Here is a 15,299-nt window from a genome sequence, read left to right as displayed (position 1 = left end):
TTGCCCCAGGTGAAGATCTGGGATTTTTAAACACCAAGCCAGCAGTGGGGGCAGCAGCCCTGGGGGCAAGAGCCTCCTGCCTTGGGTTTCCCTGCCCACCAGAGGAGTCAGGGATGGGATGGAGCTGATCCTCATGCTATAATTGTTGATCCTCATGCTTTAATTGTAGCATTGGCCTAGTGGAAATCCAGTCCCGTACTCCCCAATTAACCATCACACCTTCAGAGTAAAATCATACTCATGAGACTCTTCCCTTTGGATGAATACTTCCATTTATTCCAACTGGAAAAAAAAAAAACATTATTTTTTTTTAAATATACTTAAGTGTCATTTCTTTTTTTTTTTTTTCATTTTCTTTTTGAAGGAATAATAATTATCACATTGTCCTTTACAAACGACAAAAAAATTCCTAGCAATAGTTTGTGGTGTGGAGACATCCAGTTTCACGTTCTTCCTGCAGCTGCTGCTGTGGGCAGGCAACGCCGGGTCCCCGCGCTCTGCTGGGATGCTCCTGCAGCGGGGAGGAGACGGGGCCCCTCCGTCCTCCCGAATTTCCACTGGGAGGTGGTGAGGATGCCAGAGACCACTTCCACAAGCGGCATCACCTGTGACCCTGCTGCTACCCCGATGGCTGAAAGCACACGGAGGAAAAACTCGGGTCCACCAGAACACAGCTGAGCCCCGCTGATGTGACTCTCGACCAGGGCGATGCTGTCGGTGGTCGGCCAGGGCAGGAGCAGTTTGCAGTCGGTCTCTGAAGTGTTAGGCAGTAGGCAATACTGAGACTTCCACTTGGTAATGAACAGCAGTTAACATAACCCGGAAAACTAGAGCACCATAAGACAAGTCTATATTCAAAACAACGTCATGCTGACATCACACAATTGCACCATTTACACTTTTATTTACTCCAAATAATAGTTCAACGTTTAGTAACTTCAGCATTCTCTACAGAGATGTAAAATTCCTTCTCCAGCTTTGGTCATTTACAACTTTGCAGACATTTGGTAGTTCTGTTCTTTCCTATTTAACAAAAAAGTCACTTTTGCAGCTGTCAGGACTCCTGTATTTGACTGAGAGTGTACCTAAAAACCACAGGTGTGAGCAGACTTCAAAGTGCCACCTAGGCCTCTTCAAGACTTAATGAATCAGCAAATGTTCTCTTTATTTACCAGGAACAAAACAAACAGGAAATGAAAAATGGAGTTTAAAAAATAAAACAACTACTCGAACTCTCACTAATATGCTTAAGAAATTTGATGATGAAATGAAAAGTTGAGGGGGGCTAAAGTACTGTTTGTTCAGCTCTGGCGGGATACAGCTATGGATGTGCATGCATTTTCCCAGTGACTCCTAAGATATAGAAATTCCTCTGATATTACAAAATACAAAAATATTTTCTCCAAACTCTCATTTACATTGCATTTACAACAACCATGGAAATAACTTAGGCTCCCACGCTGTCTGAGAGAGACAAACACGTAACAAAATTGGGTAATGGGAAATGATGGCGTGGTGGAAAGCAAGAGTTACCAGCGGATGGATGGTGATAGCCAACAGTGGCAACAAAAACGTACGGGCAAAGAGAACTCAAGGGGTGGCAGTACTCAGGAGAGAGAAGAGAAACTACTAGGTAAATATTACAGGCTAAAGTGAACTTTTTTTTGTTTTCAAAGTAAGATGTGCAAAATATATTCACTGTGCCCACGATTATGACTATTTATAGAAGCCAGTCTACAACCTTCTTACAAATCCCTACTCCTCAGGCCTTTTTGTTACAATAAAAGCGCTTACATGGTCTAGAACAGTGCAAGTTTGTGAGTTAATCTACATTCTCCGAAGGTGCCTGGCAAGGATGCCATTAGGATATGATACAGTTTTTGCTCTTCTGTCTTTTCCGGCTGTGCAACTGTCCTCTGCCGCCCAAGGTGGAAGACTTGGGCATGCTGTAGGAGCCGTACTTGTGCAGGAGCTCCTCGCTGGTCACGTACCGGAGGCGGGCGGGCTGGGGAATCGGCTCCCCGAGGAAATAGCCCTCGTTGTCGGACTCCGAAGAGGAGGAGCACGTTGAGCACCAGTCGTACTCGGCGAAGTAGGGCCCCCAGCGCTCGCCCAAGTGGTTCTGCAGGGCGAGGTCCGACACCGTCCTGGGACAGTGGCCGTAGGCGTCCCTGCGGGGACCCTGCTCCAGGCTCTCTCTGCAGCTCCTCTGGTGCACGAACTGGTCGTAGTCATCCCTGGCTCGCAGCGAGGGCCTCTCCTTCAGCCGGCAGCACTGCTCGCTGGCCAGGTGCAGGGCGTTATCCGAGCGGGAGCGCCGGGAGCGCCGCGAGCGGTGCGGGCGGTAGTGCCGGTCATCGTCCCGCAGGGTAGTTCGCCGGCGCGTGCGCTCACTCATGGGGGCATGCCTCGCGCCGTCCTGCGCCCCCAGCTTGCCCCCGGGCACCCCGCTGCCGTAGTCGAAGCTCTGGTGCAGGCGGCCGTGCGCCGGCCGCTCGCGGTAGCCGATGGGGCTGGCCAGGTCGTGCAGGTTGGGCTCCAGGTCTTGGTACTGCTGCACGGAGAGCAGGCTGCGGACGGACTCGGCGCTGCGGAACTGCACGGAGGAGTTGAGGGTCCCCATGTTGCTCAGCTTCTCCGAGACGTTCATGCCCGAGTCTTTGCTCAGGTCGGGCATGGAGAACCTGGAGAGATGCTCCTGGCGCTTGGCTCCGCCGTCTGCTGAGAGGCCTTGGTGGGGAAGGGGAAAGGGAGGAAAAAAGAGAGATCAGGAGGAGAATTTCCTGTCACCGGAGATGCAGGGAGACAGCTGGTTTTGGCCTGAACCTGTGGGTTTTTGCTTTCAAATAAGCTTTGTTTTAGATGTTGTCCTGAAGAGCCCTTCAAGAGGATGCTTTCTGTTTTATTTTATTTTTTAAGAGGAGACAGATCCTCCTTTAGGGAAATCACACCAATTTAAGGTGTTTTGAGTAGGACTCCAAGGACTGTTAGATGCTTTTCGCGACTCCCTTCCCCATATGTCTATGCTGTCTGCGACTTGATAGGAATAACCAGTGATGCCAGCAACGAATTCATGCGTCAGAGGTAACCCGAGGCCTCCGGCACGCTGAGATAAATAGGGTGCCATGATCCGGCACCCACACCTTGCTCAACAGTGACATGTTTTGAAGGACTGGGCAATGTCAGGAGCAGCCAGAAACGGGGACGCCGACTAATTCAGGCTCGTCACCGAGCTGTGATGTCCCCAGGTGGGGTGGCAGGAGCAGCCTTGGCCACGCTCAAGGGGCTCCCCTCCAGCACCAAAGTCCCTAAGGCTGCCACAGAGAGGGGGGCTGTCTGCTCTGTACCATCTCATAGACAAGAAACTCAGCATGCTCCATGGTCCCCTAGGCTCTGGCCTGTTTTCTGGGTGTTTCCTGACTATTTTCTGACTGCCTCCACGTTGGCTTGACAACTGGCAGCAGTAAGCTCTTGCATTACAAGCTAAGGACAACACATTTCGCAAGCTGTTTCAAAGGAAATACATTTCATCCCAAATCAAATGCAGAGTGTTTGCTTTGGCACTTCTCTCCCCGTCACTCTCCGGCAATCTCCCCGTGCAGACCGAACGGGGAGCGCTGTGCACCATCAGCAGGATTTTCAACATGACGCACGCCCCTTATGCAATCGTCAAGAATTTACGACTTGGTAAATTAATTAAAAAAAACAACAACCCAGCCCACAATTCAAGAGTAAATTCTTTCTCCCTTAACAAAAGCTGCTTGCATTTCATCAAGAGCTCAGCTCTACCCGCTGCCTGCCAAAAAACGAGCAAGAAGAAGGGCTGCTGTCACTACCCCTGCTCACAATCCACTTCGGCGTCTTCAGGACTTGGCCTTAAAAAGACCTACAGATCCTGCAAAGTTGGGCAAGGCTTTCCTGAAGTGCCCAGCCCAGCTGAATCCTATCCTTGGGGGCACCAGCAAGAGCTTCAGCACTCCAGCACAACCGGCTGCCAGTGTTTCAGCCTGGATCTGCCACTGCCTGGCTTTGCTCCCCAAGTCCCAGCCGCCGGCACCATTTATGAAGCGAGACTCTCTGCTTGCTGGCTTCCCTGCTTTTAATTGGGAAGCTTCCAGTTTTCATCCCAGCAGAGCAAAGCGAAGCAAAGGCAATGCCTGAACGCCACAGGAAAAGGGAGAGGCTGAGCTAAGAAAAGCAAAGCTGCGTTTTGTTTCGAGGACGCACTTTGCACACCAGCTTCGTGCCTTTATTTTTTGCTGATCTCAGGTGAGTTAAACCAACCCTGCAGCTGCCCCCCGCCTCCTCTGTTTGGAAGCAGCCCCGCACGAGGCTTCCCAGCCTGCTGCTGCCTTTGCAGCACCGTCTGTCTCGTGCTGCTGGAGCAGCTGCCTTCTGCGCTTTGCTCCCGGTTATGCCGTTTGGTGCGATATTCGCTTCGCCCCAGTCCCCTCTGTGCCACCGCAGAGGAGCCAGTGAGCCCCCCGTGAGGGACGAGCACCCTCGCAGCGTGAGCAAAAGCCTCTCCAAAGGCTGGAGGAGCAGCGGGGTGGCCAGCTGAGCCGACCCAAGCGTGAATCACAGCTGCCGACAGCCGAGTTTGGCCTTAATCAGCTGTGTCAGACAATAGCTGATGCCAAAGAAAATGAGCCCTGGGTGACATTCATGCGGCCCTTCATTAAGAGAAGCAGCGCAGCCCCGTAATGAGGAAGAACGACACGGGTGCTTTGCAGAAATAACAGCCCTGAGCACCGCAGGATGCTTGGGCAGCAGTAGCAGATCTGTTTCGGCAGCAGCCTTTGCAAGGGGCCGGTCTCACCCTGCTCTGCTGGGATGGAGATTTGTCCTGGTGCACAGCCAGCCCCTGCCATGTCTGCCACAGCACCTGCACTTTTGGCTCCTCTGGGTCTGCATCCAGTGAGAATAACCTGAACGTGCATGGAGAGGCTCCTGAGACAGGAGAGAGCTGAGCAGGATTTCCAAAATAAGCACCATGGCACTGGCCAGAGCCCTGCACACAGCAAAAATATTCAGAGATGTTCAGGTTGAGGTTTCGGAAGACCCCAACCCCTTTTTGGAGGTCTCCAGACCCTTGCAGGCACCTCAGCAGGAGCAGAGCCTTTTCCTTCCCCTCTTCGAAGCGCTGGTCAGCACTCGGGGAAACTTTTGTACAAGGGGCTTGTGCTACATGCACAGCCCCGAGCTCCCAGCATAAGGTTTAATCAGCAATTATTAGGCCCAAGGGATGGTTTTGGCTGTTCATCCGGATGGCCTGAATATAATTAAGCGCACACATTATGAGGTCTTTAATCACTGGGAAAACATTGATTGTACCAAGGCTGAACGCCGAGCTGGCTCCGGGAGGGAGCGTGGCCACACCATGCAGAAGGGGAAAGCACCCAAGAGCTCCGAGTTTGAGATTACCAAGCCTAAAGGAAATTTGCTTAAAAGGCACCACAGATAGAATATATTTCCCCACTCGGCTGGAAGCAAAGCACAACGGGTGCCTGCCCGTGGTCTGTCCATGCTCTGAAACAATCCTGCCCTCCTCCACGGAGCTGTGAAGCCTCAGCGAGCCGGGAGTGCTCCCGCCTGACTGCAGGGAGTCCAGGGGACAGCAATAACAACTGCTCTAAAATGTTTGATCTAGAAAACGTGAGCTAGGAATACCGTTTGAAAGACCAGGGGTTGTTTAGTCTAGGGAAGAGGAGGCTGAAGGGGAATATAACAACAGCCTCCAAGCGCTGACAAAACGCAAAGAGGAGGGGAATGCGTTGTTCTCCAGGTCGGCTGGACTCCTGCAAGGAAAATTTCAGCAGTAAAAGTGGCCAGAAACCTGCAAAAATAGGATGCTGGAGGGCTGCTGAGCACAGGCAGCTGCTGCTGGTCCTGGCACCCCGTGCTGGTGGCTGCAGGTCCCCGGGGATGCTGCTGTGGTCCTGTGCTGCCCCGACCCTCCCCTCCTGCGGTTGTTTAGCTGCAGCACTGCATCAAGGCCCGAGCTTCTTGAGTTACCAGCACTTATTTACAGCCACTGCAGCTCCCCCTTAATGAAGTGTTTCATCTGGGAACACAGCTAATAATCCGATCGAGCCCTAACCTGGAAGAAAGGCAATGCAAGAGGGGGACCCTGCCACGCAGCGGGTATTTTTCCAATAAGGAAACCCGAGAATCTGTTTCACGGGGCTGTGCAGGAGCCTTGCTCTAGCCCGCGGTGTGAGCCGGCTGCTTCTGTACAAACCTCTGGCCCCTTTCCAAGGGTGCAAGCCCGGGGGTGACACAGTAACCCAGAGACAGCTCCCACGAGGCTTTCCTTCTGCAAAGGCACGAGTCCCCAGCGGCACATGCAGTAAATGCACAACGCGGGGCTGGGGATGATGTACAAATCCCAAATGCCATCAGGGGCTTCTCCCCACAATCCATCACACCCCAAAGCTGCTGCTCCTGCTTTGCTGATGCTGACCACGGCCAGCCCAGGGGCTGTGGCAGGAGGTGATGTGCCCGGCTGTGAGCACGGTGCCGCTGGCGTGCCCGTCCCTGCAGCTCGCGCCCGTGGGCACAGCAAGCTCTCATCCTGCTGCTGCCCGCCGCTGCGTGGGGCTGCCAGGCTCAATATTTCATGCCGAAGCCATGGAAACGCACGCGTTTGGGATGAACACAAGCGAAAGCTGTAGCTCGTCTGCGGGCATGCGATTTAAAGCTCGGGCTGGCTACGGCTCTGGGAACACAGAGCGGGTTTCTGTTTAACATTAGGGTTTGCTCGGAACATGCTGTACGATCCCCGCCCCGACTGCAAAGGCTGCCCCTGTCCTATCGGGTGCTTCCAAGGAAAATACAACAATGGAAGAAGCAAACCAGCAGCACGAAGTCCAAAGAGCTGATGTTCCTTGTACGCATCACCTCCAAAACCTCGCCACAACAAAGCACCGCAACACGCTCACGTCTCCCTTGGCTGCGTTATGTGCTTTGCTAAACCAGGGCTGCATTAATTATGGATTATTAAAACACCGAGCAAATGACAGCGGAGGGGCTACGGCGAGCACGTAGGCTTGGTGTGAGGCTGGAAACGAGGCACCCAGGAGGGGAGGCAGCTCCCGGGCCACGTTACACTGAGCTCCCCGCAAAGCTTGGCTCACGCAGGGCGGCACGGCCGCAGCCAGCAGCCCGTGCAGAGACAGCATCATCTGTCCCTGCGCGGGGAGAATGCAAAATTTGTGATATTGCAAACAAACAGGGCTCTCCTTGCCTGTACTTTTACCAGGGTGCAGGCATTTACCCGCACATCACAGTCCTCAGCGCCCCAGCCTCATTGAGGTGCCTGCACCAAAACCCTGCGCCCGGACAGGAGAGGTGCTGTGTGACAGGGACACAGCCACACAGGAGGGGACGTTGTGGCACCCCTCGTTCCCCCCTGTTACAGCCCAGTCTCTCCCCTAACAGCAGGCAAGCACGTCCTCCCTGCCCCTGCAACAGGATTTATTTTAAGTTCAACCCCCAGCACTAAAAAGGGACTTAAGGAGAAACAGCCTTCCCGGGGATTTGTTTATAACTCAGCCTCGCTGCGCTTCTGACCGGCCTTGGGGTGGTGCAGAAATAAAGCAGAGCCCTGATATAACTGGAAGTCACGCAAAGTAAACAGGGCTGTGAGGGAAAGGCCAGGAGCCCTGCAATTCGGGGGGAACCACAGCGCTTGCCAAACACATCATGGACCCGAGGAAATCTTCCCATGTTGGGCACATCCCTCCCCAGCTGAGCGGGGGGAGAAGCACCCAAGGGATGCAGCGGGGGAGCTCTGACATCCCCCTGGCACTGGGGGCACAGGGACGGGGACCAGCCCCCAGCCCCTGCTCGCCACAAGGACTACCCCCACCATCCCCAACAGCGTGGGGGACGAGGTATATGGTGCCAGAAGCAGCATGGGCAGTGCAGCGCAGCCTTGCAGGGACCAGGACTGGCGCACACGCATGCAGGCATTTTCTCTCCCCACTTTCTGACTATATCACAGTTGTTGTTAGTCCTGGAAAGGAAAAAAAAAAAACAAACAAGCTGTTTGGGGCCTTCGAGCATCTCGTAACAGAGGAGGTAACAGAAACGTGTGCCATACACGTGCAGTCACACTGCACCCTGTACCAGCACCAGTTACATTTTTTTTTTCCTGGATTTATGCCTGTGACAGATGAGGGGAGGAAACGAAGCTCGGCTGTTACCCTCACCCAAACACGTTTTCTCAAGAAATACATCAAATCCCTTTCTCCTTTTGCACAGAGCAGCATCACCGTTCAGCACAGCTCCCCGCCACAGCACTCGTGCTCTCTGCACGCAGCTCGGCTGTCAGCGCAGAAAAACATTCAAGCCCGCAGGTACTTGCTTAAGTGGGCTATTTGACCAGGTGGCATGGCGTGGAAATGACTGCTGGGGATCAGCAGAGATCAGCTCTTGATTTCTGATTCAGCTGCTAGGCACGCACAGCACTTGCAAAACCTTTTTAGAGGGCGATGCAAGCACTCTGGGCACACCATGAACACCGGGGTTGGGGCTGTAGCAGACTGTGAACCTTTTGGGAAGGAACAAACCTCTGCTGGGAGCAGATTCCTCCTCACAAGAACAGCTTCCTGGCCAGCTGCATCTTCACATAGCCCTGGTTGCTTAGGAAGGGAGCTGAGGGGTGATCACTGCTGCAGCAGCCACTGGTTTGTGTTGCTGCTAATGACATTAATAAAAAAATAAATAAAAAATAAAGCAACCAAAGGAAAACAGATATAAAGGGTAATATAAAATACAGCAAAAATGAACTTGGAGAATGTGCTGAGAAATGCTTTCAGATCTCAGCTGAATGTCCTGGAGCAGGCGCTGGCCCCAAATCTCACTGGAAAACCCCCATGTCCCTCGCTACCTCTGCTGGCACCTGGGCTGGGGCAAGACCCGGCTGCCCAGAAGGGGCCGTTCAGAGTCTGTCGTAGCCTTTGGCTGAGAGCTGAGAAGGGATTTCCAAACTACAACGTGGGAGGAAGGATGAGATGAGCCCCAGCAGCAGGAACCTCTCCCCTTTGCCAGTGTCCAAATCCTGTCAGCGTTCACGGGGATTACACAAGCACAAGCAGAGGCCAGCAGAGATGCTGCCGTCTAACTCCAACCCAGAAACAAAGCCTGGGGAGGGCTGTGCTACCTCCGACACGTGGGCACCTAACGGGAGCCTGCTGAGGCACCACAGAGTGGCCACAGAGCACAATGGAGCAATTCATGGGTGAGTGCTCGGGAGCACGGGATGACCGTGGTGCTGCACATCCCAGCTAAGCCATTTGGGATCTGCTTTAGGGCGACTAAATGATGTCTGGTTGGTAAGAGGCTTCCCAGGACTTCATTTCACTCCTGTCCAGAGGACAGGAACCACCATCAGACACCCGGTTTGTTACCCACCCCTACTGACATCTCCAGCTAATTATTAGTTAAGTCATAATAGAAACATCACAGCAAGAGCTGCTGCCAGGGAGGAACCAGTCAGCTTTTAATACACACTCTGCAGGTCAGGGACTGTTTGCTCCCCATAAAAAAGAGCGTTTCCAACCATGCCATAAAATATTAGATGGATTCAGCGCTAATTATTTCATTTTATAAGGTGGAGCAATGTGCAGAGTTAGTAACTCAAAGGGAGCTCAGAGCTGGGCAGGAGAGAAGCTGCCTGCAGAGGCTGGGGCGTGCTTCACAAGGGTCTGCAAACCCGAGGAGATACCGTCAGCCCTTGCCTGCCTTCTAAACATAATTTACAAGATGTGCATAGGGAAAAGCATAGTGTGGAACAAGCGGCACCGCAGCCTGGCTTGCATTCGTATGGTGTTTGCCATGGAGCTCGCTCTGAGGGGACAAGGAAAGGCAGTGGCTGTGCCCTCTTGCAGAATTTAGGCTTTGCACCTGTCTTCAAAACCCCACTCTCCCACAGACCTTGGCCAGGTCACCAAGGGTGTCCTCAAAATGCTGCCAACCAAGTGGGATAATTCTGGCTCTGTCCCCGATGCTCCCCGCCAGCGAGCACAGCCCTGGGGAGCTGCGGTTATTAGCACAGTGCCCCTGAGCCCAAGCTGAGCCAGGTCCCAGAGCAATGACAATTACTAGATCTTACACATTAATAAAAATGTTATCACCTCCCTCTTCAGAGGTACCGCTCGCATTTGTTACAAGCCTCATCATGCTGAGCAACTCCTCCGAAAAGCAGGAGAGAAGTGAGCACTTTGCACTGCACAGAAACCTACTACAACTACACGACGAGGATGCCTCTGGAAGATCTCTCCCCCAGGATTCCCAAACGAAATACAGAACGAGTTTTCACTTTAATATGAAAGATTTGCTACGTTTCTTACCCCTTGACTTGTACCTCAGAAAACTTGCTACACTTCGGCTCCAAAGCAGGAAGCAGTCGCTTCAGTATTCAGACATTGCTCACTGGAACTTGGTGTTGCTCAAGACTATTTGTACTGGCAGGGTTTACACAACATGAGTTTTCAGGAACAGGAGCAACTTTTGAAATACGGGGCTTTGTTTTGGAGGGCAATTCCCAGCTCCCTCTCCATTTCACGTCTTATTTTCCTTTTTTTTTTTTTTTTTTTTCTTTTTTTCTGAGGCTGTTTGAGCAAAGCCCTCTCCAGCTCGTCAGCCTCTCCTCTCCCCCCATGCTCTTAACGTTTGCTGTTTAGAGGGATCCTGGCTCATTTCACGTCTTGCCACGGGGCTGGCAACTTCCCTAAACAAACACACCAAAAGCTATGAATAGGCCAAGGGTGTACCCAAAGCAAAGCTGCACATCCAGGCTGGGTGAACACAGGCCCCAGGTTCACCAGCACGGGCTCCCCAGGGCCAGTGATGCTCCCTGGGGGGGATCCCCTCAGGACCAGGTTCCTCCAGGCTGCTCACGGATGGGGGACAGTGAGGGAAGGACTCGATTTTGTAGGGGCAGGAGCAGGATGAGCCTGGCTCCAAACAATGCTTGGCTGGAACGGAAACATGCCGGGGGAGTGGTGAAGAAGGAGCAAGCCAGCATCTCTGGCAAGGAAACCAGGCTTGGTATTTTCTTTTCTGAGAAGTTTGCTGCTTAGGGAGTCCGAAGCAAACGCCAGCCGTGTCTGGTTTGGGATTGGGATGTACTGGGGAGAAAAGAGCTCGACACTCATGCGAGATGGGAAAAGCATCTCGCCTGGCTTTTTCCTGCAGTCGCAACGGTATTGGAAGAGGAGAAAGAGAGCTCCATAGAAATGAGAAGGAATTTGTCTTAACTAGCCGCGAGCTTGATGGCTGCCTAACAAGCAAAAGGGGTTGCAAAACTGGGCCTGTTTCAAAGCATTTAAAAATATTTTTAGCCCACAGCGGCAGCTGACAGCAGTCCTCAAAGTGCTGAATGCTAGGATCTGTCTCTGCTTTAGCAGTTGGCCTTGATTTTTCCTCCCTCTGCACAAAAGGGAGGATTAAAGAGCTTGAAAACATTTGTTTTGAGCTATGCAGAAGGGCCAACCAGCTATAAAGAGCTGCATTTGCTAAACAAGCAGACCAAGTGAGACGGGGCTGCCACGCACACTGGGAGCCGGGCAGGAGGCCGGTGGCCCCCCGTGATGTCCCCAGGCTGCCACCCACACCAGTGCCAGCACGTCTGGTGGCTGAGAGCAACGGGAGAGGGACGGGAACACTTGCACCCCACATTAATTACAACAACAAGCTATAATGAGACCAGCTGATGGGCTGTGCCCACCCCCATGTGTCCCAGCAAAGGGTGAGCAAGCACTTTGCAGGTCCCCAGGTCTGGTTTAGGGGAAGGAGATACGGAAGACACCCGCCGTGGTGACCCAGCACACGGGTCCCATCACATGGAGGGGGACAGGAGCCCGGGGTGACGTACCTGTGGCATTTGAAAGCGCCAGGGACTCCATGGAGCCGCGGGGAGTCTGCTCGGTGGGCGTCAGGTCCTCCGTGAACTTGAGGGCGTTGATGGGATGCCGGGTGCGGCACTGCGGCGTCGGCATCCCACCTTCCTCCTCCTCTTCGTACTTGGGGACTTTGAGGCTTCCTCTGGTCTCGGGGAAGCTCTGGTTGGACATGTCGCTGTAGCTCTCCTGCGAGCGAAGCCGCCCCGAGTAGTAGTCCTCTCTGCAGTCCTGGATGAAGCTGCCGCCGTGCCCCTTCATCGCCAGCGAGGAGCTCCTCTTGGGGTTGCTGAAGTGCTTCCCCCATAGATCTGGCTGAGAGCCCGGGACCTGGCTGGGGTTGTAGGAAGTCCTGATATTGCATTGGCTGAGAAGCTGCAGCGGGCTTTGGGACTGCCCCTGCTCCATTTTACTCCCGTAGTGGTAGAGCTCGTCCCTGCTCCGCCACACGTGCTCCCTGTTGAGGCTCGGCGTCTGGCTGGCCAGGCTCAGCAAGTCCATCTGCAGCGAGAGCGGGTCCACGTCGGCAGAGAGGCGGCTGGAGGTGACCTGCAGCTGGCTCAGCGCGCCCTCCTCCGCCTTCCCCTTGTTCTTCCCGATCTTGGCGCTGCGGCGGGACTCCTTGGCCCGGGCGCTCTGGAAGGCCGAGTCGGAGGAGTCGGAGCCATTGGGGTCATCGCCGACGCTGCAGGCCCTGGAGCAGAAGATCTGCCCCTGCTTGGGCAGGAAGGGCCGGCCCAGGAGGGACTTCTTGCACTGCGCACAGCAGAAGCAGGTCTCGGTGGCGTGCCAGTGCTGGCCGTCGTACGTCATCTGGCCCTGGTCGATACCTTGGGGGGAACCAGACAAAAAGTCAGCCCTGTGCCCGTCCCAAGGCCGGGTGTGCTCACACGGCACTCAGGCAAACCGAGTGGCCCTCCTGTGCCAGCAGCACCTCTACCCGCGCTTGCTCTCGCAAACCCTTTGGAGGGGTTTCTCCAGCGTGTGAAGTGACGCCCGTTCCTAATTCTTTGCAGGTTGCAGGCCTCTGCTAGAGACTTACTCAGTGCTGGGAAAGGCAGCGGAGTCAAGCCTCAAGCTATTTCACATTAAACGGGGATATTTCCGATCATAAAGCATAGGAATGTGAGCTCTCCATAAAGTCCTTGAAGCCAAAGCAATAATACGCTGCCTATTTAAAAAAACAAAAAGCCTCCAACCGAACCATAAAGAGGGATCTGTGCTGCCTCGGTAAGTGCCTAACAGAACAGATCCCATCCCTGCCCCTCGCTGCTCTGCTCCTGACCGCCTTCCCAGCCTGACTTTATTCTGGCTGCTGGGGCCCCTTCCCCAGATCGGAAAGGAAAGAGCCTGTCCAGGGGATGTGAGCGCGTCCCCTTGCCTTTCCCCCAGCCAAATTTCCTGGCTTGCCCCTGCCAAGCCCCTTGGGATAAGGAACGAATGCACTGGGGGCTGACAGAGAGCCTGTCCCCAGCCAGCAACACCCCGGGGCTGGCTGCAGGCACCGGTCAGAGCCGCTGCAGCACGTTTACTGGTATAGATGCAGCGCTCAGTCAAAGTCATGAGCAGAGCTCCCAAGGCTTCAATTATAGCATTTATTTGCTTGTTTAAGCTGCCATTCTGGGTAAAAGCCCCCGTTACCTGAGAAACTGCTGCACAGGGCGCAGGCTGGCCAGGGCAGCAGCGAGCCACGCTGCACGTGGGCACAGCTCGTGCCTGCATGCACGCTGCAGCCACTGCTTGCACACACTGCACAGCAATAACAAGCAAAATGCCTTTATATAAAGCGCCCTTGTAGCCAGAAGAGAGAAAAGACAGCGGGTGGGATTTTATCGGCTCCTTTCTCAATGATCCAAAGCCACCTCTCGGAGACAGGGGCACAGCTTCCGTGCTCAGTAGCTCTACCAAACAACCCAGTCCTCCCAAGCACATGCCTAACTCTAATATATGTGGCTGCTAAGCACAACAGCTAGCAACTACTCGGAGCAAGCCGCAGCAAAATGGCTGCAGTCCCTCATTGCTAGAAACATGCAGATATGCAGCAAAATGGGAACCAGAGGGAAAACCTGGCAGCGAGCGGGCTCAGTGCCGATCCACCGCGCCAGCCCTGGCGAAGGGGAGCCCGCAGCCTGTGCCCACACCAGGTAGCAGCTGTCACGTTTACCTTTTACAGGCTCTTTTCTTTTATCGAGGCCTGGCAGAATGAAAGCACGTCTGCCACGGGGAAGGGGATGCAAACTAGCTGGGCTCGGTCCATGCAGGGCACCGCGGTGGAGCCGGCGAAGGGGATGGAGGGGAAAACAGGCAGCAGATGGGGGAAGCACGAGGGAAGGGAGCGTGAGAGGCGTAACAGCTGCTTCTTCACTGCTCTGCAGCTGAGCTTTCAGGATGGATGTGCTATAGGTCGCAGCAAACACGTCCTCCAAGTGTTTTGTTGAAGCCCTGTGTCTTCCCCCGTGCCATCTGCCCGCCACACAAGAGCAAAATGTTTTTTTCTCTCCCTGCAGCCCGTGAATGATTTGAGCGCTGCGCAGACACGTGAGCTCACCTCCACGGACAGACAAAGGGCACCCTATGCCGTGCTTCCAACTGCAAACAAATGCTCGGCCAAGTGGCAAAGTGAGCACAGAGAGCAAGGCTGTGACAGCCCAGCTTGCTGCCCCACGGCCATGTACTGGGGTGACAGCTAGCCCCAGCATAAAACGCACCCTAAATCACCCCATCTCCCTGTGCTAGGAAGGCAGGTCGACTCTGATCCATCACTTCTTTCCGTCTGAGAACATCTATCTGTGGGTTAATTAAAAACGGCAAACACAAACATTAATGATGCCTAATGAGCAACCATCTTTCCCGTCAGTAGCTCATTAACTCGTGCGAGCCTTCAGCAAGCTTGGCTGGGCATAAGCTTCAATCCAAAGAGCCAGGCTGCTGACAGGAAAATGAGTTTTAGAAGAAAAATGCACACGTTAAATTTGGCCAGAGGAAGCTCTCGCTCATTCCAACAGTTCCTGGGGCTGCCGACAGCCCTCCTGCCACAAAGAGGGATGCAAGCCTGTCCCGGGGAGGCGCACGTACCGATGTGCTGGGCGCAGGTGTCGCAGTACTCGGCGTAGAGGGACTCGAAGCAGCTGCAGCAGTAGGGCCGGCCGTCCTTCATGATGTACCTCTGCCCCCCCAGCACGGTCTCGCACTCGAAGCAGCAGAAGTGCTTCATGTGCCAGTGCCGCCCTTCGGCCTCAGTGCACTCGTCAGCAAAAATGATCTGGGAAACACAGGTGGAGAAGAGTTAAGTCAGAGAAGGGATGTGGGATGCGGGACCCAGTCTTGGTGTCTCCTGCCTGTGTGATTTGGCTGTGCCCCTTTCCCACACAACCTCTAAATTTTACAGCTAAA

The 15,299-nt window shown here is 53.9% G+C and overlaps 1 protein-coding gene across 3 annotated transcripts in view; it reads right to left on the bottom strand.

Moving 5' to 3' along the window:
* Nucleotides 1-262: 262 nt before the first annotated feature.
* PRICKLE2 (prickle planar cell polarity protein 2) overlaps nucleotides 263-15,299 on the bottom strand; it is a 98,086-nt gene continuing 83,049 nt past the window's right edge. For all 3 annotated transcript variants that reach the window (XM_082768602.1, XM_082768603.1, XM_082768604.1), the window contains 3 exons: nucleotides 14,982-15,168; nucleotides 11,882-12,736; nucleotides 263-2,730 (listed from right to left, as the gene is read on the bottom strand). In XM_082768602.1, coding sequence (XP_082624728.1) covers nucleotides 1,862-2,730; nucleotides 11,882-12,736; nucleotides 14,982-15,168 — 1,911 coding nt within the window. In that variant the 3' untranslated portion in view covers nucleotides 263-1,861. The remainder of the gene's footprint in view (nucleotides 2,731-11,881; nucleotides 12,737-14,981; nucleotides 15,169-15,299) is intronic.

This window comes from Aythya marila (genome assembly GCF_965140915.1).
Source record: "Aythya marila genome assembly, chromosome: 10".
Classification (NCBI taxonomy): domain Eukaryota; kingdom Metazoa; phylum Chordata; class Aves; order Anseriformes; family Anatidae; genus Aythya; species Aythya marila.
Note: the sequence above shows the minus strand (reverse complement) of the source record. Positions and strands in the feature narration are given on the sequence as shown.